Source organism: Sesamum indicum, linkage group LG11, assembly GCF_026168435.1.
Source record: "Sesamum indicum cultivar Baizhima isolate 11 linkage group LG11, ASM2616843v1, whole genome shotgun sequence".
In the NCBI taxonomy this organism is placed as follows: Eukaryota; Viridiplantae; Streptophyta; class Magnoliopsida; order Lamiales; family Pedaliaceae; genus Sesamum; species Sesamum indicum.
Window position 1 is genome coordinate 1,151,983 of NC_142667.1, and position 26,165 is coordinate 1,178,147.

General features: G+C 32.5%; 2 protein-coding genes across 5 annotated transcripts; one reads left to right on the forward strand and one right to left on the reverse strand.

The window, feature by feature from the left end:
- Positions 1–4: 4 nt before the first annotated feature.
- Positions 5–5,312, reverse strand: LOC105173165 (signal peptide peptidase-like 4). Its single transcript, XM_011094835.3, has 14 exons — positions 4,993–5,312; positions 4,476–4,634; positions 4,220–4,331; positions 3,740–3,859; positions 3,485–3,636; positions 3,200–3,382; positions 2,766–2,800; positions 2,460–2,622; positions 1,955–2,008; positions 1,728–1,820; positions 1,478–1,620; positions 1,208–1,278; positions 728–811; positions 5–374 (listed from the first exon to the last, which is right to left on the reverse strand). The coding sequence occupies exons 1-14, from the start codon at positions 5,134–5,136 to the stop codon at positions 265–267; spliced, it is 1,623 nt and encodes a 540-aa protein (XP_011093137.1). The 5' UTR covers positions 5,137–5,312; the 3' UTR covers positions 5–264.
- Positions 5,313–13,087: 7,775 nt separating this feature from the next.
- Positions 13,088–25,501, forward strand: LOC105173167 (uncharacterized). Of its 4 annotated transcripts, XM_088875866.1 has the most exons (12): positions 13,090–13,353; positions 14,279–14,412; positions 14,569–14,670; positions 14,749–14,837; positions 14,983–15,146; positions 20,387–20,854; positions 21,730–21,898; positions 22,065–22,129; positions 22,204–23,833; positions 23,911–24,113; positions 24,251–24,437; positions 24,531–25,501. In XM_088875866.1, exons 7-12 carry the CDS (start codon positions 21,748–21,750, stop codon positions 25,160–25,162), a joined length of 2,868 nt encoding a protein of 955 aa, XP_088731992.1. In that variant the 5' UTR covers positions 13,090–13,353; positions 14,279–14,412; positions 14,569–14,670; positions 14,749–14,837; positions 14,983–15,146; positions 20,387–20,854; positions 21,730–21,747; the 3' UTR covers positions 25,163–25,501. The 4 variants fall into 4 exon arrangements, with proteins under 4 accessions (XP_088731993.1, XP_088731992.1, XP_020553470.1 ...); XM_088875867.1 differs by having other exon boundaries at positions 13,088–13,353; positions 14,279–14,670; positions 21,734–21,898; XM_020697811.2 differs by lacking the exons at positions 13,090–13,353; positions 14,279–14,412; positions 14,569–14,670; positions 14,749–14,837 and having other exon boundaries at positions 14,969–15,146.
- Positions 25,502–26,165: the final 664 nt, after the last annotated feature.

The window sequence follows — 26,165 nt, forward strand, 5'->3', positions numbered from 1 at the left end:
GAAATTTATTAATAAAAGCACTTTAAATTCCAATATCAAAATGGGGTTTTAAAAGGTACCATGAGCTTGGTCACACTAAAACATCACTTGGGCCCATAAAATCCAGTAGCTTGTAGAGGTACCAATAAATTACATCCAGAAACACAGCAAAAGAGCTGAAGCCACAAATTTCATAAGCCTTTTTCAAGTTAGAATGACAGTGACATAATCTAATCTACGTGTGTCCAGCCGTGTAAGCAATTACTGTATATTAGCCTTAACTAGTCATTGTTCGTCACCTTGAAGTTGAACGTGCGGACAAGGTCTGTAGGGCTCCCCTCGCTTCCATAAATGCTTCAAATCACCTCTCTTACTTGCCAAAGTTATCAGAGTGCCTGAATGGAATACGAAGGCAGTTTTAGAGCTCATAATGTAGCAGTGGTATCAAAGAAAAAAACTACCTCAACATTTTCTGGGAGTATCGACCTTGTAGATTGTTATGTTACGGACGAATCCAATTACACATAGATATCTTAGAATCGAGTTAGCGAGGGACTAGATGTGATTGGTCAAGCCCGAGAACTTGAGCAAGATATTGAGATTATCAGTATATATGATGTTTTAAAAAAGGTAAACATGGTAGGCAACAATCATTATTTTTTCTTGATTACTTTGGAACAAATTTCTTGCTCATCTATAGGGAAATAACTAGTCCAATCTATTCTTGTTTCAAGAACTGGCTGCGTACCTAGCGTAAACGGAACGATGTAAAGCAAAGCTGGCTGGCCATGTCCATCCATCATGTTCAGAGCCACATATGTAACTAGAAGACCTGTGCAGAAGAAGTTGAAAAGTCCCCAAGTATCAGTGATAGCTTACAATTGCGTATGCCATTGTGTAGAAAAACATATTTCCTTAGAAAATCTCAGTTTGAACACATTAGAAATGCTGTTCTCAGCAATATACAGTTTTAGGGGTTATTCTCCAGACCAGATAAAAGTTTTGAGACCATATTAATATCTACTTTGCATTCAAAGTTTCCAGTTTTCATCTGTCCCAAAACAAGCAACCGCAATTTCTTTCATGCATTCCAGTCTTCATTTAAATGAGAATTTTTTAATTTGATACCACTAAGTATCAAGAAATATTACTACATCGACTAATCCAAACTCGTTTTCGGTTTCCCCACACGCACACACTCGCACGTACATGTAACTTCAAGTCATACCTAAACCATAAGCAAGCATTGCCCAAAGGAAATATCCAGCTTTGAGGCTTTTCTTAGCCAGCCAGTCATACCTGCAACCAACATTATTTTGATATTATGAGTACTCAAACTACCTTGAAGCAGCCAAACGACCTCAATGAGGACAGACTATAAGTTCTAAAAACATGTTATCAGGTGTACGAGCTTATAAGATTTCTTGAATAAACATAGGCACATGCCATCTAACTTATTTGTTTATGTCTACTTTTAGGGTAGTTGTTCGACTCAAACCTTAGGGAAAATGCTACTAGTAGGCCTGGTAAGATGATGTCGCCAAAACCAATTATACTGTAACCACCCCAAGGATCAAATAGTCGAGGAATTTTCAGTAGCATTGGAATGCCGTCTTCTCCACTTCCATCGCCTCGAGCTACCTACATGACATAACAGTAAACAAGGTCAGTCATTAGGCAGCAAGAACCTATCAAAACCGAAAGATCATTCATACATTGGTGCTCTGCAGGATCCGAGCTATGCTTACCACTATCATCACACTCTTATGGAACCACCATTTCGACACGAAGACCCAAAATATGTCATACAAGAATGCACAACTGAGTAGAACTGTTCCCACCTGAGTATGTAAAGGAAAGATTAAGATCGGGTCAAATAGACGCACCATCATGGGTATCTGGGAATAAGCATTTTGATTTTGCTGTAGCGGGGGAGGGGTTTAGTGTAGCATGAGTTTCAAAGATCGACAACCACCTTTAGGTTTGGTACTTGTACTATCTGGAGAACAGTGATTATCAGTGCAATGCCCTGTTACAGAGATAAACTAAGTAACGACTAAGGATCCATCCATCAACAAGAAGAAGTATAGATCAATATTAAAAATGAGTCGAACTATTTAATTTCTGGAATCAGAATGTCAATAAACAAAAAGACATATTTGGTGCTCCTGTTCAAATGAGATGAAGGAAATAGAAGATAGCATTCGAGAGTACATACAACAAATGCAATTCAGCCTATTCAGTAAGTTTTCGTGTCCAACTGTTTTAGTATTTGTTCGTCTAAGACCCTTAACTTCCAAGGCACCCTTATCACACATTTACCTTGAAGGACTTAATTCGTTCAAGGAAAAGAACATTGCTCTTCGTGCTTTAAAATGGAAACTGGAGTTGGCGGTAAAATGGTGTTGGAACAGATGGCAAATTTGTCATCAATCGTTGTTCTGAAACAAAGCTATGAAGACAGAAAACGTTGTTCTTACTAGTATGTCTTGACCAATCCAAGCAAAAGAGACACTTCGGTAAACTGCCCATAAAACAGCAAACACTATGCAGAACGGAGAAACAGCTGCAGTCAGATATGAGACAGCTCCTAGAAAAGGTACTTTAACAAATGACTCTGCAGCATGTTCAAACCATCTGAAACTATATCCAAAACAAGAAGTCAATGTATCAAGAAAAAATAACATTAATGAACTTTATCAAGAAAACTACAGGTTAAATCCCATGTGCTCCAGAAGCAAAATGCGCACACATATGCACAAAATGAATACAAACATAATACATACCATGATAACAAAGCCACTAGACAAGTTTGCAAACCCTGCATTATAAGAGAAAAGACTCAGCATTCAGTTTAAGTTAAAACTCATATGCAGGTGTTTAGCTTCCCATTGATCAATCGCCGTGTCATTTAACATACATGTAGCTGAGCCTGATTCAAAATAATACCCATTCAGAAGGAAAATTATCAGTAAACCAGTGCAACGTCCCTCATGCCTTAGAAAGAATTGCAGTTCATTTGACACAACTCAAGTAACAAAAGTCTCTTTTCTCTTTCAGAAACACACGTAAAAGCATAGACAAAATCTTAGTTAGAATATCTGTATTGAATAGGCAAGCACATAATAGTTCAAGTGAATCTCCATGTATAAAAGCAAAAGCGCTCTGTTGGTAAGAATACGGCAGGCAGAGTACTTGAATGGTAGAAATGACGCCTCACCTCTACACCACCTAGGCAAAACACAACCACGAGAATCTCAATGAACCAATAAGACATCAACTTGTACAGCATAACCAAGAAACACGAAGCAATCACGACAAAGAAAATTGCTGAAGTTGTGTTGATGTCCACAACACCACTGTAACCACAAGTATTCTTAGTGAGGTATTCATCGGAACCATCCTGCTAGGTAAACATTAAAAATTAGTCGCCTGAAGAAATCCCCTGTCTTGACTAAATTTTATCAAAAAGCAGAAGATTATTAGTAAATGCTCCCTGCTTTACCTTTAAGAGCTTGTCTTGCTCAATAGCTGCTTCTCTTGCACTCCATGCAGACCAATAAGATGCACATAGGATGGTACCAACAGCCATTAGCCATAAAAACACTTCAGCAACATCAACCAACGGGCGCTTTGGAGAGTAAATCTGAATGGAAACTGAAAACAAATGGCAACCTTGTGAATCAAACAGAAATCGCTATAAAGAGTAACATGCTTATTTGATCGTCTAATGGTCAAAACCTTTTGGGCGGAGGTTTACCATGTGAACTGTTCCTCATGCTTTGTTTCAAGACTGCACCAGCATCTTGCGGGAGCATGACAACAGGTATGCCAATATCTACATCAGTTTCATTTGCTTCACAGACCATCTTGAAGAGTTCTGGAGAAGTACCCCGTCAAGGTGCAACCACGTAAAATCAGCAATTGGAAATTATCTAATATCAATATCTGTATAAAGATTCTTGTTACCATGATAATAATGGTCTATAGTTGGACAATGGGATTAACAAACAAGAAGAGTGTTTTCCGTTACAGAATTTTACATAAGAAACTGGAGCAAAATAATTACAAAAACACAAGTGCACCTTCTACGGAGCAAACTAATCACAAGTCGTATCTCTATATGTGTTAATAAGTGAACTGTGTGTGTTTGGATGGTAGAACTATTTTCAGGAAACGGGATGTTGACATGACCCCTAGCGTTTAAAGAACTATTACACTACTCGCGGAGAACAGAGACCTGTCTGGTTGTTTATGATGAGCAGAGCTGAAGCTCCAGCAGCTTCTGCAACATTTGCTTTGGTAACAAAACTACAGTTTCCACGGTGCACCAAGATAGCCTCGCCTGTCAGCTATAGAACAGCAAAGCAGCTGAATAATGAGCCAAGATATGAAATTACGACTCTTAAAAAGCTACCAAAGAGACGCCCCAATTTCCACATCAAGGACGTGTAGTCAGGACAGTTAGAAATACAATCAGCGGAGAAGACAAAAACCTTATTCCTTGGTTTACTACAACAATCAGGGGGGTCTGCAAGAGCAACTTTAGTCTGGTTTGCACGCTTCTCTTTCGATTCCAACGTGGGACCAAATCGAGCACCAATACCCACAAACTCCATTGCTTCTTTTTCGTCCATCCAAATTGGTACTTTAACCTATTGAATAGCAATGTACCTTAAGCCTTCAGCTGAATACATACATGGAAATTGAAAATTCTTTATCACATCCAATGATCAGATTGCTCTAATCTACCAATGGATTTGCATTCTATCCCTAATACTGTTAGCTTTCCTCAAGCCATTGTGATACTGGACAGATCAAACCCAAATTCAAACATCATAACCTTCAAGAATGCTTCCTAAGCAACCAAAACACACACTAGCATTACACACACTGTTGCTTCAGCAGCACCAAAATCAACAAGAAAATTTTCAAATACAGTATAAAAAACAAACAAATACTAAATGGGATTAGAAGAGCAGGAAGAGAGAGAGAGAGAGAGAGGATCTTCACCAGCACAAAATTGTTATCACAACCAGGTCTCTTGGGAGCAACATCATCTTGGTGAACTATGTCGCCTGCAAACACCACAGAAATGCACAAAAACACAGCAAGAGCAGATAAAGAACAGCAGAGAGATGTGCTCTTCGACTCCATCGACTCACAAAGAAACACTCAGGAAATATCTGAGCTTGAAGATCAGAGTAAAGGGTCAAATGGGGATTCTCTTTTCATTCTCTCGAAGTCGAATCCTATCTTTGGGAGATATTATTATTGAGATATGTATGAAGTGGGAGACACTGAGCAGAAGAAGAATTGAGATGCGTACGAAAAAAAGAAGAAATAGTTACTGTTTGGCTTTCACTTTTTCTTACGTTGTATCGCGACAAGTCCACCGTGTTGTAGTAACCATTGGACGGGTTTTCAATTATTTCAGTCAATTACTCTTTGGCCGTCGCGGAAGTGGAGCGTGCAACAAACGCGATCAAGGGGATTTTTTTTTTTAAAATAAAATACAATATGCTCTACTCAAATTTGATATAATTATAAATATTTTATTTTTATCTATATGATGTAGTGTATGTTCAACGTAAATGAAATCTCGTTGGTTCTTTGCATGAGCACACGGTTGGAGGAGTAAAGCTTGAAAAAAGTCTTCAAATCGGAAAAGTAAAATTTCGTGATTATATTTCCATCATTCTATGTTACAATAACCACTTATTTTATTCTAAGCTTGTTTTATGCTTATTAAATGACGAATGCCCAAGATTAAGGGATTGGTTCCCTTTTGATTTAAAATTTTAAATATACTTATTTTCATGCTCCCGTTGTCTTTCTTTTAACTCATTAACAGAAGTTTCTATTCTTGCTCTATAAATTATTTTAAATCATATACTTTAATATTAACTTATTGTTTTATAAATATTTTATTTGTAATGATATTTATAAAAGTTGCACACACATAGAGTGTGTCACAAATTACTAGTTTAAAAAATTATCAATATCCTTTTGATTTTATCGAACGTCTAACAATTAATTCAATCCATTAATTTTCGTTAGATTTTTATCCATTTTTTACAGTGAACTTATCAAAATGTCCCTGGGATTATGAATTGTAATTTTATTTAATTTTTTATGGACTAAGTAGATAATATTTTTATAATTTTTCCATCAACCTCGTCCAAAATTTTTATATTTTTTAAGAAGAAAAAAATACAAAAAAGATAAAATTAATAATTCCACACATCCATCCATCTATTACATAGTTTCATCAAATATCATGAAATATGTAATTTTTTAAATAAATAAAAAAAGTATTTAAAATTATAATAAACATCGTTTAATTGTTTTTTTCCCATTTCCTTTTTCTTTTTCAACATATGAGATAAAAATTAGTGTAACAACCACCTTCCCTAAAATTTGGCATAATTATAAATACCTCCTCATTATTTGAAAAATTATAAATATTCCTCTTATGTTAATGTTCGTCTAACAATGAGCCCATTCTGTTATGTTTTCATTCAATTTTTATAGTGAATTGACCAAAATGTCATTTTAGATTATAAATTATAATCTTTTATATATTTTATAATTTTTTAAAATACTTTTATGAACTAATATTCCCTATAATCCTAATTTTTTTTATATTTTAAAATATTTTTTATTTTTTAAAAAAATTCAGTAAGGGTAAAATAGTGATGTCCACTTCACTGTTTAGGGGTTACATAATTATTTTCTATTTGAGGGAGATATTTATACTTTTTCAAATAATGAGAGGATATTTGTAATTATGTCAAACTCAGGGAAAGTAGTTATAATTTACCCTAAAAATTATTGTGATGAAATATCACTGAGAAAACTTCAATTTTAGATTGGTTTGTATATGAATTTGAACTTCTTTTCATTTAGATTAATAGGTTTGTTTTTCAAAATTTGGATGTAATTTATGAGTAGTACTGCAAAATTTTTGTATTTTTAATTTTTCTTGAAATAAATAGATTTTAAATAAATAAAAAAAAACCCATCAGTTTGTGAATAAGTAATGTTTATTTAAAAGTTATAAAAAAAATTAAAATTAAATATGTTCTACTACGCCACTTATAAGCACATATAATCAATAAAACAATATAAAAATAAGATAAAATTAAATAAAAAGTATTGTACTTTTACTCATGCAGATTACCGGATTAATATTTTTGGTCCCAGTAGAGTAAAAAATATTGCAAACGTAGTTCCAAAATCTGACTGATTCCGTACCACAGAATTAGTGTATGGGACCACATCTGCAATATTTTTTTAGGACAAAAAATATTAAACATGTATAGTACATGATAAAAAAATACAAACTCCTCTGTCCCATGGGACTAAAAATATAATTTTACTTAAAAATAATTTTTGATTTTATTTTTTTTTTGGGTTAAAATTGAATCGTACGTACCTAAATCAAATATAGAAGATTTACTGTAGTAGGTGAGAATTTTTTTGTTCGAATCAAAAGAACTGATCTAATTACTCAATAAGTGAACGATTTAATCATTCTTCTTAAATCGTATGCTAATAACATAATAAATAAATTGTATTTACTACGTAATTATTTTCGATATGATCAAATTGAATTTGAATTAGAATTTAATCCCGAAGGAGTGAATGTCCTATTACACACTAAAATGTTACTGGCCAGAGACAGCAAAGTTACATTTTCAGTTCTTTCAGATAAAATTTCAACACTTTTGGTCTTCTGCTTTAGGGAAAAATGCAAGCAACCCCCTTGTGATATTGCAAATGAGCAAATTACCCCCTTGTGAAAAAATAAATAGCGATTTACCTCCCTATATTTTTTAAAATACAACAATTTACCCCCCTATGATTTTTAAAATGAAGCAATCTACCTCCCTATATAAGGAGGTAAATTGCTTCATTTTAAAAAGTATAGGGAGGTAAATTGTTATATTTTTTTCATAGGGGGGTAATGTGCTCATTTTTAATATCACAGGGGGATAAATTGCTATTCACCCCTTCTGCTTTATGAGATTGTAAAATAATTTTAAAATTGGAAAAATTCGATACATTTAGTCCCATATCCAAATTTATATAAAAGTATGTGTCGAATTTCTTTAATTTTAAAAAATTCGCAAAATACAAAACTAAGTGTATCAAATTATTATTTTGCCAGCCAAAAATGATTTGACGTATGGATTGATTTGTTTTCATGTAGTTTGATATATCGGGTTGTCAGTGGGGAGAGATAAAGGGAAAAGCGCGTGTACATGCAAGGGAGGGCACCGGGCACCGGATGGGCCTGTAATTTATTTCCGTATTTTGTCCGTACAGATAAGGGTGGTCGGTCCTTATTAATTAAGTAAATAGGGTTCCTAGCTCGTGCGGTTGTGATTCCGCAAGTTCAGTCCCACTCTACCCACCATGCATCTCCAAATCTCATTGGTCAATCATCAAAAGTCAACTTTATTTATTTTTCCTTTTTCCTTTTTCCTTTTTTTCTTTTCTCTCTCTCTTTTCTTTCTTTTTTTTTTTTTTGGCAAATTTGTAACATATTTGTATATTAATTAAAGGAAGGGATAATTACAATGATATAATTATGAATACTGCTTTATTATTTAAATTTTTATTTGATATTTTATGAAATTATGTAATCATTGGATGGAGATATGGAATTGTCAATTTTGAATTTACTGTATTTTTAAAAAAAATAAAAAATAGAATGAGGTGGATAATTTTTTATTTGAAAAACTATATAAAAATATTCACTCAATTCATAAAAAGTTTTTTAAAAATTATGATAAATTAGTAAAATTATAATTAATAATTCATAAGGGCATTTTGGTACGTTCACTAAAAATAATGGATGAAAACCTAATGAAAATTAACGGCTTGAGTTGTTACCGATAAAAATTATAAGGTATTAATAATTTAGCAAATAATAAAGAGCTATTTATAATTATACCAAACTTTATGAGATGTAATTTACCCTTAAAAAAGTCGTTATAAATGTGAAAAAAATAAACATGCAATAATTTTAGAATATTCTTTTAAAATAAACGATAATATATAAAAAGGTTTGGGTGAAAAAAAAATATTTTTTTCAATTTATACATTTATCAAATTTCAATATTTTATATGATGTAATTTCTTTGCATTTATAAAAGGGTTTATTTTTGTATATTGATGGAAAAATTAAATTATTTTTACTTTATCTTAAAAAAATAAATAAAAAAGCTAAGCATTCACTATTATTAAATTAAATAATTTATTTTAATTTTTGGTTTGGGACCCCATTATAATGGAGTTGATGATATGTCAATTCCAAAGGGAGAGTATTCCATTATTCCACGATAAAAATAAATAAATAAATAAATAAAGTAGAGATAATGGAGAAAGTTGCATGAGTAGTACATATTCCACTCACTTTTGTCTTAATTATTAAGTTGGAGAATAATGGTGTGGTTGCTACATAATATTGTTACTCATCATTTTTCAATCAACTACCCCTAACTATTCCATTTTGCACATGCATAATTGCACATTATCCCTTCTGCATTTTGGCTCTTATGATAAAATATTAAAATTTTATTTTATTTTAAATTGATTAACTGGAGAGATATTTTTAAATATGGCATGTGACGTCGCCAGAAAGCAAGATCGACTAAATTTATATTGTGTGTTTCAGTGCACTTAGATAAGTAGAGAAAAGGTATTACTTTATCCCTTGTTTACGTTTATTACACGGTTTAGATCAATTGGTCAGGGTTATTATAGTAATTCAGCATGTCTGTGCTGATTTGGTAAGTTTAACATTTGTTCTTCCTTTTGAAGTTGTCCCTCTTCCATTTTTCTTTGATTTCTTATCCGGACATAATTAAGAAAATGTATTCCCGAAGTGAGCCGGGACGAGCTCCATAAATTATGAGGAAGAACAAGATACTTTATGCAAATTAAGTGGTAAGTGCATTGCACTTGCCATATATTGGTTCAGATTTGATCAAACCCAATTTGAATTGAATTTTCCCCATCAACATGTTGGGAAATCGATCCACAAAAAAGTTCATGGTGTTCAAACTCAATAGAAGTGAGCTGCAAGTCAAAATCCAACTCATACCCGAAAAAATGAGTCCCCAAAACACTATGAGGGACACACGACAACACAAACATACAACAAGACACAACAAACCCACAATTAAGCCTGAGTTCCAAAGCAACTCCTGAACTATCGACCACGATGAAGTGCTGCAACCATGATGTCTCATATTTTCATTGTCTACAGTCCTTCAAAGTCTTAATACTAAATTTCAAGGTGACTCATAATTTGTTCAGACAGTTTAGAGAAAATTACACATCTGCATTTAAAAATAAATTTCAACCCCTTTGATTGCAATTTGAAGAGACAAATAAGTGAATAGTTTTTATTGTTAATATTCGTTTCTTATATCTAAAAGTGTTTTTTAGTTTTACTTTTTCTTTTGTAATTTTAGAACTACACATGTATGTAGCTTGTCCAATTCATTGAACATTGATCGGATGGTTTTGATCCCTGTCTAGTGTCCACAACGACACTATCATAGTATTTGGATTTGTATTTTGAGTATTTTGTTTCGTTGTTTTGGAGATAGAGAGAGAAAAATAGAAATAAATAAGTTGTTTGGTTTCATATTTTGGCATTTCTCGAGATAAGATAAAATACGCCCAATGTTTGGTTTTGTACTTTTTACACATTATCTGTGTGTTTTTTTATTTTTTAATTTTCTATACATAATATATATCTACACTTGTATATAATATAAAAAAAATATGACTTGACAATGAATATTGCTTTTTATCTCAAAAAATACAATCTTAAACATACAATATTTGTATATAAACATATTTATATATAAAAATATATATGATTGATAATGAACAATAATTTTTGTCTCCCAAATTCCAATATCAAACCTACACCACTTATTTTAATATATTTTAAATTACCTCAAAACACAAATCTAAACATACCATCTATCTCCAACACACATTTATTTATCTATATTTTTCTCTCTCTATCTCCAAAACACCAAAATAAAACATTCAAAGCACAAATCCAAACACTATCACAATGTTTGGATTTGTTTTCTGAGTGTTTTGTTGTATTTTGTGGAGATAGAGAGAGAAAAACAAAGATAAATAAGTGTGTGTTAGAGATAGTATGTATGTTTGGATTTGGTTTTTAAGATAATTTAAAATAAGTATTGTATGTTTAATGTTGTGTTTTGGGAGACAAAAATTATTATTCATTGTCAAATCACTGTCAAATCATGTCTTTTTTATATATTTTTATGTATATGTATGTATTTATGCTAAAACAATTTAAAACACCTAGATAAGGTGTTTTTGATGATGACAAACATTGGGTATGTTTTGACTCGTCCGGGTGATAACTTGAAAATGAAAACAAACATAGTGTATATATATTTGTCTGTCTTGTGTCTGTCATTCATAAAGTTGCTAAATAAGAGGGTGTTTGATTCAATTTATAAGGTATTCATATCTTATGAGATGCTGTAAAGTATTGCATAAATATATTTCAGTATATGCTAGTTGCTTGCCTAATTTGCTTGTAATTTAATTTATATGAACCAACACTTCAAAAAATTATTTGGTATAGTGTTAAACACGTGTCTGATATAGATACAGTTAGGACATATTTCGAACACGGCTCCTGTATTTGAAAATATAAAATAAAATAAAAATTGAACACATTTTGAGTTTATTTTTATAAGTTTAAAAAATTTCGGCTGTCTTTAAAAAAAAAAGAATTTTGGACTAAATAAAAAAAAAGAAAAAGAATTGGTTCACTTCTACTAGATGTTTTGGGATAAAATGACTAAAAAATCGAGAGATGGTCTTGATAATTCAACTAAATTCGATGATTAGAAATTCTTCATTACGTGTTTTTATGTATATTTTTTAAGTCATATAATTGATTAGACATTTAGGTGTACGATATATTTATTTTATGTTTTATCAAATATTTTTCATATCACACGTTTTAATTTTATGTGAAGAAATTGAGAAGATATAATAAAAAAAATATATTATAGCTGTATTAGTATCGTATTGAGTTCTAATTTTTTGAAATTTTTCCATATCGTTGTGTCCATGTCCATATTGATGCATCATAGGTCTGAACTATCTTATAATTATAAGGCATATCTTTTTTTTTTTTTTCAGTTTTTCTAATTATATATGCTAAATAATTATCAAATTATTTTTGTATTTTTTTATTCATATAAAATTTATTTATACAATTTTTTGCTGAAAGGGGAACTTAGCTTCGAACTATTTGGGCTACAAAAAAGCCTCCAGTTAACAAAAAAGGAAAGTTCGGCCCAAATATTCAATCGGGCCTCGGCCCATTTCCCGCTATAAAAATTGGAGAACCCGAATTTCCCTCCATTTTGACAAACTAAAATCAGATCAAAAGCTCACACTCCAGAGAGCGCTGAAGAAAAATCTTGGCGAGTAGCTCGGATTCAATATTCGTTAGTGGTGAAATTTGTGATTTCGTGGAGATTTCACGGTATCAGTCTTCGAGTTTTCTCTTGATCTTTGGCAGTTCAGTTCTAGCAACCGGTCGACCGCCGTTGATTTGCAGTCGGCTTATGAAGATAAAAAAAGCCAGTGCTCCGGCTCCATCTCCGTGCTTCCTTCTCAATCTACGTTTTGTTTATTTTCCTCGTTAGAGTTGTTTTGTGTGGTCATTGAGATTTATCTCTTTCTCTACAAAGTATATGAATGATTAGATTGTATGAGACGCAATTGTGTTGTTTCGTACGGAGTGCACTGACTTGTATATGAAATTACTCTCTCATTCAATGTGAAAACTGATTAAATTAGCGTCTGTTTGGGATATTAGTAGGACGCTTTGTGAGTATTTAAGTGTGGATAGTTTTACCCTGGTGTTGAATGAATTGTCCTTACTAAATATATCTGTTATGGTGCATGAAAAGAATGCAACAATTTTAGATGCATTTGAATACTTCGAGTTTTTCATATATTTGTCAAAAAGAAACAGTAACTTTGATATTGATATTTACCTACTCACTTTATGTGAAACAGATTAATTTAATGTCTACTTTAAGATCTTTAGTATTTCAGTGTGAAATTACTTGCTGTCATATTGAAGACATTGAGTTTATTGTGTGATGAAGTAGGAGATCCAGTAGGATTTGTGCTGGATCAGAACGTTCTTTAATCCCTGGGTGAAGCGATACTACACCACGGCTACTGCAACCACCGCAGCAAGACTTCCAGAGGGAGTTTTGTCAGCACGATCTCTTCGTGCAGCTTTTGCAGAATCCTTAACATGAGGTTCTCGCTAACAAGGTGTTAATTTATATATTTTAGTTTCCTTCAGTGTTTTTATGCATATATATGCCCACATGCATATGTTTACGCTTATAAATTGCAGGAGTAAATGAACTTCAGATCTCAAATATGGATGAAATATTTGGAGGAGACAAATTTATTCTGGTTAACATTGAAAAATTAAAGAAAGATGCTGTTTCGGAGGATTATTTCCTGTCAGTCTTTGTCCATATAAACTAAATGCGAGTTTTTTGTTTTTTTTTGCTCCATGAAAATGGTTCTTACATTGATGTTAACTTAACGCAGAATGGATTTGCATGTTTCTTGGACTGAAAGGTTGATTTACCATTATTTGAGGACTTAGACAAGTTATTAATTGATATATTTACCATTCAACCGTGTCACTAACAATACTTTCAGTTTGTTGTATAAAGTAATTTCCTGATAGAAAGTTTATGCTACCTGTTACTTTGGATATAAGTAATATTTCAGCTTTGAGAAAAATGCAAATTTACCACTATGATATGAGAAATGAGAAAAAATTCCCTATAAAAAATAAAATAGCAAATTATCTCTTGTGTTTGGAAAATGAAGCAAATTACTCTCCTATCTAAATCATTGATTGGGGAATAATTTGCTTTGTTGTTTGAAACACAGCGGGGTAATTTGCTATTTTTTTTTTATAGGAGTATTTGCTCATTTGACATATCTTATGGGGTAAATTGCATTTAACCTTTTTAGCTTTTAACGGTGTCACCTATGTTCTTCACTTACAAGCACATCAGAAAACAACACTTTCAATCTATTGTACCAAGTAGTTTCCTGATAGAAAATTGATGATATCTGTTGCTTGAAAACAAGTAACATTGTGCAAACATTTTAGTAAATTATTTTCTCTTGGTAATTGATTTCGTAATAATCTTTTTTGAACTTCTTTATGTAGGAACAGGAACACAGAGTTGTCGTTGACTGAGAGGAGGAAATTGATGGAGTTTTTCCTGCTTCTCTGTGACTTTTTCTAGCACCATTTGAAGATGTTATCTGTTTTAATTATGCTCTTCTCTGAATATAATTCAAGTAATACATGGTCGTATTGTATCAGTTTAAAAATATAGTTATTCAAGTCCAGTATTTTGGGCATCATTAATACACAAGCTCAAAATTGTGAAAAACAATGACGTATTTATGTTATAATAATCTTCTTCTAACAAAGAATAAATGTTACGAGTGCAGAGTCCAGGACTGAAAGCGGTATTGAGGCTGAAAAGTGTTTAAAGGGAAAGCGGTTTTGTTTGGTGCCAAGACATACACCCTCCAATATTTATTACCTTTAAGGTGGAACATGAGATTCATTATATAAAATAGTTTACTGGATTACTGCTTATTATCTAAGCAAAGCTGGTTTTTGGTCAGAGAAGAAGCAAAGGAAGAGACAGCATAATACTAGGAAATTAATGAGGAGAAAGAGAAAATGCTGCAAATATCATCAGTGTAAACTGAAGGTATATTTTGATATAATTATGTGTAGCAGGATAAGCTTTAGATTGTATGAAAGTTGTGAACACTATCTTTTCTTATATGTTTCTGATATCAGTTTGCATGCGCTCGTGAACGTGGTTGAACCAACCACTGAAATTTGGAATTCAGTTTCAGGAAGAAGGGATAAGAAGATCTCAAACAAACCAGCTGTATTGCGTTATATTTGGATCGTGGTGCAGAACAATTTATGTATGATGAAGTCTTACAAAAGGAATAAAAAGTTAGAAGAATCCTTGCCTGCACCAGATGTAAATGGTCCCTGAAACTTTCAGGTATTTCGGAAGCCTCCTCCACAACAGTTTTTGAATAATCTTAAGTATTAATTTTGTTGGCATTTGTTTTCTTTGTGAGTAGAAAATCCTTCTGCTATAGTGAACTTTTGGTCGCATATATATTCACTGGCATTCTATAGGAAGATGAAAGTACAGAAAAAGAGACTTCGCGGCAATTCTTGTAATATTGAATTAGCTGAGAAAATGGACATCTATAGAGAATTACCAGGATGGGATGGGGTAAATGAAATATACTTTGATCTTTACATGGTAAATTCTTAGTGATCAAACTTTTCATGCATCCACCAGTGGACAGGCAGGCTATCACTTAGAAAAAAACACCCTTATAATCTAATCATTAATCATGGGCTAAATCTATTTTTACCTAGTCCACTATAGAGGGACATGACTCATTGTCATCCCATAATTTGACCTCAAGTCATCAACTGTATCTCCCACAATCTTGTCTTTGTCCTACCCTATCCCGATAACTCTTGGATCAGATTATTCAAAAACCCTAGCTTATCTTTTCAAATCCTTTGACATAAAGTAATCCTCATTGTTATACAGGACTATTTGTTGAATTAGTTTCAATCACAAATCCCTTTGTTAATTTATTCCTAGGGAGCCCCATCAAATTTGTCCCCACATGAGAAATGAATTAATAGCAGTGTAAATATGTTTGTAGTCCCATAGAATAGGATGGGTTAAATATTTTTAATTTTTAACTTTATGAAATTTTTGAAATGATTCAAAAATTCAACATATTTACGAATTTTTGAAAATATTTATAAAATTGAGAAAATTCGACACGTTTAGTCCCATAAATTTTCTTAAATCATTTTGAAAATTCCGTCAAGTACATAACTAAATGTGTTGAATTTTTAAAATTTTTGAACTATTTTAAAAATTTTGAACTAAAAGTATTGAAATCATCCTATGGAACTAAAATGTGTAGTTTTTACCATAAAAGCATGAGCTATGACTTAAATGACTAATGAACTTGTTCTTGACCATCATATCACTTTACCATGAGTCTTCCTCGTCTTCCAACTTTTACCCGCAATTCACATTTTCTCAAAGAGGATTTTGCATCGTGTAGTCTAGAATTTAGTATAACCACCAAGTGTAGTGTAATTTAAGTATTAGCTTTGACTATTTAATTAGATAGAGTATTTCACGACACCAACGCCCATTGCTTTCTCTTTTAGAAATTAGCCCACCCATCAACCCAACAAGATACGGTCTCTTGATTTCGTCTACGTACTTTTTCATTTTTTATTTCTTTTGATCAGATTTGTCTTTTATACTGTACTTTTCCATAAACCAATGAGTTGAGTTGAGATTATTCTTTTTTTAAAAAAAAAGAAAAAGAGAGATTTGAAGTCAAACTTAGGCTTTTGTACTAAAAAAAGACAAAACCCAGCACAACTGTTATTTAAAGAACACAAATCTCATTTCTCTTTCAATAGAGCAACTATATTCTGTTGAAATATACATCCTGGTTCTAGGGTTGGTACGGCTTAAGTCATTTTTGTGTCAAAATTGGATGTTTAGTACTGTACGTGAGAGTGTACTTCTGTATAGTGTTAACACTAATAAGTATATATAAACATATTTAGTTAATTATTTTAAGAAGATTATAATAACATTGATCAACACAATAAATATTATAACGTAAATGTTTGATAACGCCAAAATTTTCAGAAAATTGATATACGAGATGAAATAATTGGCTTTATACTGTTGCAAACTAAGTAATCCGAATTGTGGGTATGGAGTTCTTTGAAAAAAAATATAATACTGAGTGAGATCATGCAAATTCACTTAAAAAAATTTATTTTTTCCTTAGTTACCTAAACCAACAGTTTCCACTCTTAGTTTTTATATATATGAAAGCAATAATTGCATTACCATAATTTTAATAAATTAAACAATACATCAATTTAATTAATATTGTTAAATAATAAACACATTTAAAAGTAAAATTAATGTTTATACATTGGATGAGACATGAAGCTATTACTTTAATTTAAGTGATGGTGCCTCCACTCTTGATCGGCCATAATTGTTTATTGGTGTCCCTGACCTAATATATTACCGAATCTGCAATTTATAGCTTTGGAGGGAAGCTATGTATGTAATTTGCTTTGAGAAGAAGCTTTTAACTAGGGTGCTGCAATCTGCACAGACAAGTGGTGAAGAGCACTTTGATCATTTGATATCTTGGGATAGCAGTGGGTGGTGGAATGATTGTCTTTTGACGTGAAATATAAGTGCTTTTGTTTGTGGTCCACCGGAGGAGTTTTGAGGAGTGAGCAATTCTTTTATGATATCGTAAATGAGCAAATTATTCTTTTATGAAAAAATAAATAGCGATTTATTTTCCTATATTTTTTAAAATACAACAATTTTATCATATTTATAAAGAGGTAAATTGCTTTATTTTAAAAAGTATAGGGGGATAAATTACTATATTTTTTTAATAGAGAGATAATGTGCTTATTTTCAATATCACATAAGAATAAATTACTGTTCACTCAAGGAAAAAAATACAATACTGAAGAAGAGCATAATGAAATTTCTTGGTATTAGTGATGAATATATCATGATTACAACCATTGATAAAGACGTATATGATATAATACTACTAATTTAATTCCTTGTGGAAAATTTGGGTGTGGAGAAAGAGAGGCCTTTGTCTGACTCTTACCAGGGGAACTTTCAATTCAATTAATTTAACTTTCCCTGCTTCACTGTTGGAGTTGGACGCCGCAACTAAACTCATCCAATTCAATCACATCCAAATTGAAAATTTCATACCTCAATCAAAGATTTAGAAGGTATTGGAATTCAATTGAAAATTTTTTGTTTGGTATTTAATTTTTATTTTTTTTGAAAATTTAATATACTGTTTCTAGTGTAGGTTTATTTCACCATGTTTAATATCGAAATATATTTTTTTATATTTAATATTTATGTACATATTTTTTATATATTAATTATTTTTATATTATTCTTCTTATTTTACTTATTTAAAATTTAAAAATAAATAAAAATATAATTATTATTGTTAGGGTAAAATACACTTTGCCCCCCTAAACTATTCCTAATCTAACACTTACCCCTTTGGTTGGACAAAAATGTCCTTCTTGCTTTGAATAAATATATTATTTTCAATATATTTTAGTATTTTGCACTTAAACCATCATTAAATTATTTTTATTTAACAAGGAAGGAATCTAAATTAAAAATGGAGTGTAAGTTAATATATATAACCAACAATTAATATATGCTTTTCAAAACAAAAATATACTTAACCAAAATTTAAATATTTTTAGGAAAAAATGAATAAATATAAATAATTTATCATATTTCTTTTAAAAAAATAGATTAAAAGACAATTAATTACTCATTTTTATCTAAAAAGAATAAAATTTTATATCCAATTAATAAAATATTTTCATGAATTTTTTTGTATATTTTTTGATCCCATTCATTACTTAACTTTGATTTTATAAAATATTATAAAATTCAAACTATTTAGTTCATTAACTATATATTACTTTGTTATAGTTAAAAGATAACTTTTTCAATTAATTTTTTATATTAAACTTGAAATGCAAAATTGTTAGAAAACTAAATTGTTTGAACTATATATATATATATATATATAATATAAGAGCAATATTGTCTAAAACTTTAATTATAGCGGGTAAGTATTACATTTGTTAGTTTAGGGGGTAAATATTACATAAAAAATAATTTAATGGGGCAAAGTATATTTACCCTTATGTTTAATATGTAATTTTAACTATTTTATATTTTAAGTGAAAATTTTGATTTGTCGAATATACAATTGCAATAGTTCCCAAAATTCACTCCATCGATTAATTTGATTTGGTATTCAGTATAATATTTTGGCATATCAAAATTTTAATTTGTTGCAATTTTCATTCAGTTTAATTTGATTTTATTGAATGAATACCTTTAATCAAAGGCAGTGACTTGATTGTAAAAACAAAGAAGTATTTTTTAAAATTATCATTGATAAATAAAAAATGCCTTCTTTTATATTAGTATCGATAAAAATAAAATAAATATCAAAAAATAATACTTTGAGGCAAACATAAATGATTCGGAAAGAGATAATATTAAGAAATTTAGAACGATAGAGAGGGGAAAAAAAGGTAAAACTAAATAAATATAATAAACTAACTAAAAGAAATAGTTTTTTTGCTCTAATTGAAGATAGTGGAAACAGAAGTTGAAGTGTGTGAAATGAAAAAAATAAAAATAAAATAAAGATTCATAATCATCATTTTCTGTATATTTTCTATGATTATATAACCATTCATTTTATTTATTTATTGTTATTGTTAGATGCTACAGCAATTAATGGAATTGGATTGGATTCTATTTTTCCCTCCATCGCATTTAATATGGACAAGGTATTATTACAATTTTTAAATAAAATAAATCTATAACTTTTACACATATAGTATGTATTAAGTGAAATAAATAATATTCAGAATAAAAAATTCAATTAATTAGAATAGTATTTATTAGATACTGCAAACCAAAAAAGCCCGGGTCAAAATCTTGTAATTCCTCCTGTTCCAGCCTGTGCGTACTTGCAATCCTCATGCGTTACACATAATCTGACTGTCCTCCCAAAACTGCAATGTTCAGGCAAAGAACAAAAGAACATTCAACAGAGTACGTGTGTTTTGATTGTGTGTTTGTGGGCACTGCTACTGTTAAAATTTGGTGCAAAAGACGAAGGTAAAGCAGGGGGAAAAAGAAGCAAATGGAATAACCCCGACCACTTTTCCTCTTCATGCACTTGATGGTCCCACTCCAAGAATAGCATACGATTCTTTCTCTCTTCCCTGCCAACACAAAATTACAAAACACACACATAAACGTTCTAATACTTTCACTTTCCAATCTTTCTTTCTTTCTTTGCTCTTCTTTTCCCCTGTGTCCGTTGTTTGCAACTTTGCATGCTTGGTGTGGTTGTGAATACCTATCAAGATTGAGTTTTTATGAGCTTTGGATACTTGGTTTTATACATTTTCAATTTTTCCTTTTGTGGGACTGTTTTGAATTTGCTCTAATTTTGGTTAAAAGAAAAGAGTATTTTGAGACAGCAAAAGAGGAAAAGTTTCAGTATTGATTGGAGCTTCCGATTCGGGTTACTTAGAATCCAGAGATTAATGTTACATTTTCGCCTGCAGCGGATGATGCCAAATTTTATTTTTCAAAAATCTGATCAGTTCAGAGGCTGCTGCAGAATCATGACGGTGCCTTTGAAGAGAAAATATACCGACTTTCCTTTTATGAGAACGCAGTTGTCTCCATGTGTGTTCCTTTGTAATTTCTTTTAATATATATCCTTGAAGGCAAGGGAAGATTGGATGCCTTTTATTACTATCAGAGGTTTCAGGGGATAAAAGACTCCAGAAGGAAAGAGTATCAAGATTTCTGTTTCGTTTTTTGGTTGAGTAATCTTTATGGAAATAGTTTCTGGAAGGGCAACGCCATTGCTATGGCCCATAATCACTCTCAAGCTTATGTGGTTGAAATAAGACAAAGGGCAAAAAGTTGATTCCTTGCCTGGCCGGGAAGACTGTTACTTTTAGCTCTTTACACAACTTCTGAATTCTTGAACAAGTTTTCTGGCTGCACGTTGGATCAGACTTCAGGTATTAATCCACTTGTCAATACCAAGTAATCTCATAGTCTTTGATCTCTCTTACCCTTCTTTCCTTTTTCAAAATTTTTTAAAAGAAGAGTATTTCATGGTGTTTTATAATTCATATGTTTTGCAGGAAAATCTGTTTGTTTGTGTTTTCATTTTCAATTTCCAGTAGAAGATATGAGTTTTCAATTTTGTATAGGTTTTCATGTGAAATGAGAATGTGTCTGTATTAGTTAATATATTGAACTACGGTGTCAAATCAATATATTCTCCAGGAAAATACGTATAAACAAACATGTTTTCAATTAGTATTTTGCTGTTCTTTATTTCTGGTTATGATCTCTCTCTTGCTTTTCCTTTTTGTTTATTTTTCTCGTCCTGAATTTGCTTGACCAGCCATCATCTATAGAGCTATGGCATTTGCAACCACTAAAGGAAGTTTAAGGTTGTTGTAAGATTGTTTATTTTGACATAGCTAATTGGAATATGTGATGATGCTGTTGTTCATTGGTATTACCCTGGAATATGTCAAGTAAAATATATACTGGAGTTTGATGATCAGACAAGACATGAACAAGCATTTCTTGTTACCAGATGCTAGATACTTCCTTGCTTTAGCCTATGAACAGAGTTACTCATATTGATTTGTAGATCAAGACATACTTGCTTATCTAAGTATCCTTTTTTATGCTTAGATTGATCTGTTTCAGCAATTCTTGCCATATTTCTCCCACAAAGAATTTTCAATATAGAGTGGGAAACAACATATATCTGGAGTGCGGCAGATTGGCTCTGATAATCCATGTTTCTTATATTACAGTGTCAATTTCTTGTTTTTAGTTCCCACATTTAATTCTTGTTTTGGTGACTACACTGCAGTAAGTAAGTGCACTTGTCATGGCAAAGAGATTCCAAGGACGCTCTTCACGATATGAGGGGGATCAGGCAGGCTGTATGTGGAATTTGATTAGCATATTTGATTTCCGTCATGGTCGATCCACCAGAAGAATGCTTGCGGATAGAAGACGAGCAAGCAAGCAAGACATTGGTAAGGAGAATTTTAAATTGTACTGCAAGTACTGATACTTATTAACTTCTTTTTTTTGTTTGTTGTTGTTGTTTTTGCTTTCTGTTTGTTTTCCAGGTGTTAATGTATTTTCTTGTGCTGTCTGTTTGTTTTCAAACTGATTCACTAATTCCTGGCGGTTCTGTAGGTGCTGGACATTCAAGTAACCAAACAATTCTACCTCCTCTGTCTGAAATTTGTGAAAATGTGGTGGTGAGTTTTGGTTTTACATTCTACTTGGCCTGTAATTTGTATGCTTGATTTTCTAATTACATTTGGAATCTTAGGATGCTGAAGACCATAATACACCTATCACTAATTTTGCCAAAACAAGTGTGAAGGAACTCATGGAAGTAGAAATGCGCAATGAGCAAGGCTCAAAGATCCGGTCAAATTGTTCTGAGATGGATTTGGAGAAAATTGAGGCAAAATATCAAAATATTATGGAGAAGAATCATAGGAGGAAACAAAAAAGTTCCCATATATCTCGAGACATGGATGTACTGGAGTTGGGTGCTGCAAACTGCTTTGTGCCTGAAAATTTTCACAAATTTCTTGAAGAAAGGCCTTCAGATGATCTTGTTCCGGAAATAGTAATGCAAGCACTGGCCCAGATTAATCTGGGGAGTACAGAATGCATGAATCATGATTGTCCTGATGTACCATCTGGTCAAACTATTTCAGTTGCTGAAGAACAGTTAGTTGCAGCTGTAAATCTGTTTATCGAACAGAGGTTAAGTAATAGCAAGCATTTTGAGGAAGAAGGGAAACCGTGTTGCTCCAGAGAGTTGGTGGATGCTCTGCGAACACTAAGTTCTAATAAGCGCTTGCTCTTTAAATTACTTCAGGAATGGAACCCTCTACTCATTAAGCCCATCCAAAACTTGGAGGACACTCAGTTGAGGAAAGACCGAACATGCAGCTCCTTTTCAGCATGCAATTTGTCAGAAGAGAAGCTAAAAGAGTTGAAATCTAATAAATTCAGTAGCCATGGAAACCGTAACTTCTTTCGTAGAAGGAGGAAATTGCTAGACAGCTACCTTTTCGGAGGGAACAAGGATTTCCAGTCTTCAAGTAAAATTGTCATATTGAAACCTGGATCAGTGCCGGCACAGAGCCCTGAAACTGATGTTGATTTTCCCAGCAATGCATTCCAGTCACACTATGAAATGGATAAGAATGTGCACAATGAGAGAAATGCACCGCATTTTTCTTTGACTGGCATTAAAAAGAAGCTGTGGCAAGCAATAGGAAAGCAGAGAGGGGAAATTTCTCATGATGGACGGATCCTTAAATTTGCGAGTAACCAAAATGGGACTAGTGGCAACAAAGGCACAAAGGGGGAAATTTTTTGTTGGAGATCTCCTAATAGGAACCATTTTTATACTGAAAGATTTGCCAAATCTTCCACAAGCTTTAAGATGGGTGAACAGGTTGGTAAGTTAAAATATAGTGGCTCAACAATGCTGAATCAAACCTGTCAATCAGCAAAGCTTGGGGTACCTAACATCTATATTGAGGCTAAAAAACACCTCTCTGATATGCTGACCCACGGAGATGAAAATGCAGAGTCCACAAACAGGGACTCCCCCAAATCCCTTGGCAGGTTCCTTTCTCTTTCTGATTATAGTGGTTCTCCGTGCTGCAGCCCTAGAGAACAACATGATGATGTCTTTACAACCTCCCTGGTGTTATCTCCATGCGGATCAGTCAAGAACAACTTCAATGGGCTTTTGCAAGAAAACCATACCAATCATCCGAGTAGGCAAACATTGGACTATCGACCATGCATCTCTCCTAGCAATCCCGAGGTCCAAGTACAGTGCCTCAATATGAACGTTAGTATTTCATTGGAAGGTGACAAAGAATATTCTTCAGAAATTCAATCCTCTAACGAAGATATTATAATTCCTGAAGGTAAATCACGTTCATCCCTGAAAAGTAATTGTCTCTATTTGTCAATATGGTAAAAGAAGTTTGTTATTCTCTACCAGTTTCAAGATCGTTTGTGAGAGTTGTGGAGAATCAAGAAACGAATGGATCAAATGCTCATGAGGAGGAAAAGACCACTTATACTTGTACTAATTCATCCAGTAATTTTGTCACTGGAGATTACCAGAATGCAGACATTAGAGAAGTAGAAAATGATGAAATCGCTTCTGAATGTTCGAAAGATTCTTCTGTGTGCTTCAAATCGGTAATTTCGTTATGCTACGCCTGTTAAATCAATGGATAACTTTACATTTTTAAGCCATTGTATATAGAAACACAGTGGTTTGACACACGGTTGTCTTGCTGTAGTATTTCTTAGTCTTGTTGCTTCTTTTATTCCAGGATCTATTTGGAGAGGTTCAAATAATGTCTTCTCCACAAGTTTCTCCGACATGCTCTCCAGCAAGCAGGGAACTGAAAGAGTCTGACTGCGTAGTTGACAGAACAGAACGACCCAGTCCTGTATCTGTTCTTGTACCATTGTCCACAGATGACGATATCAGTCCTGCAAGCACCATATCTCAGCCAGGTTAGTTTACATTAATGACTTGAAATAGTCTCTCATTTTGTTTCTTTTATATGTACAACTTGATTCCAAAATGGAACTGCCTGTGATATTCAGTAAAAAAAGAAATTCAACCGTGCCATATCGACTTTGAACAACAATCTTCGGCTAACGACCAAGTAATCTGCATGAGAATTTCGACCGAGGGTGAGGAGTCTGCATTTGAGTATGTCGAAGCGGTGCTGCTTGGTTCAGGTTTGAACTGGGACGAGTTTTTTTTGAGATGGCTTTCTTTATACGAAATTCTGGACCAATCATTGTTCGATGAAGTCGAGTTATATTCTGGTCGACCCTGTCACGATCAGAAACTCCTCTTCGATTGTGCTAATGAAGTTTTAGACGATATTTGTGAAAGCTATTTTGGATCCTTCAGTAAACAGAACATTCACATTCAGCCTCTCCTGAAAGGGATAGATCTTATACACGAGGTATGGCAACGAATCGAATGCCATCTCATGCAGCATGCAATGCCTCACCCTCTGGATCAGCTCGTTAGAAGAGACATTTCAACATCTGAAAAATGGATGAATCTCCAATCAGATATTGAGCTCGTCAGTTTTGAAATGTCGGACATCATTTTCAACGAAATCGTGGACGACACTCTACTGTGCTTCATAGACTGCACATCCAAGTACAAGTTTCAAGTCCTTCAAGTTGAATCCGACTCAACTAAGGTTACCAGCTCGTAGAGTATAACTGATTATTCCCCAACTCTGGAAGATACACAGAACATAAATCTCAGAAACATCAGCATTGCTCCGCAAATTTGGACATGGTTACAGTTTCTTAGTACAGTAAGTACTTTCGTCCCCCACATGGTAGCATCCACTGTTTCTTTTCAGACACTTATCGTCTTAGGGTACTCAGTCGTCGGTGTATTTAGCATCTTCTGCATCCACATGTTTGAAGTTGTGTCTGATTTCTTGATTCCGCATAGGTTTTATTTTTAATACAGAATGGAGAGATATTACAGGTGATGATCAGTTAACTGCAAAAGAATGTTAGAGAAAGCTGATGTTTCCTTCTAAGCATATGCTTTGTCCCTAAATTTTAGAAAATTCTTAACAATATCAAATTCCGTATCAAACCAATTACAGATCAAGTCTGATGTACTTATTATGTAATTTGTTATTTTTTTTAAATTGTATATAAGTTATATGTCAAGTGTATTGCACTTGTTATATAACTAATTCAGGTTCGATATGATTCAATTTGGGTTAGAACTTTCCATCAACTTTACTATTTTCCCTTCTTCCATAGCTTGACATGCTATCTTAGTTGCTTTATTGATTCTTAAACGTTAAATAATACATGATATCGTTAAATATTTATAACAACGACAATATTTAAATTTCATGATATTATTATATAGGGATAATTGCGATTTTGTTCCTCAAATATAATTACTTATGTAGTTTTGGTTTTCAAATAATTTGATATTGCAATTTTGGTCATCAAACTGTTATATTTTGGTGTGTTTAGTCATTCCATTAATAAGATCGTTAAAGTTAATGAAAGTTTCAATTGAGGGGGAAAATAGTAATTTTTCTTTCAATTTATTGTATTTTTCAAACTTTGGTCCAATGCACCTAATTTCTCCATTTTTCTTTCTTCAATATAAAAAAGAAAAGAAAAAGGTCCACTAAACTCATAAATAGCGGTTAGTAACACTGACATCATTACACCAATTTT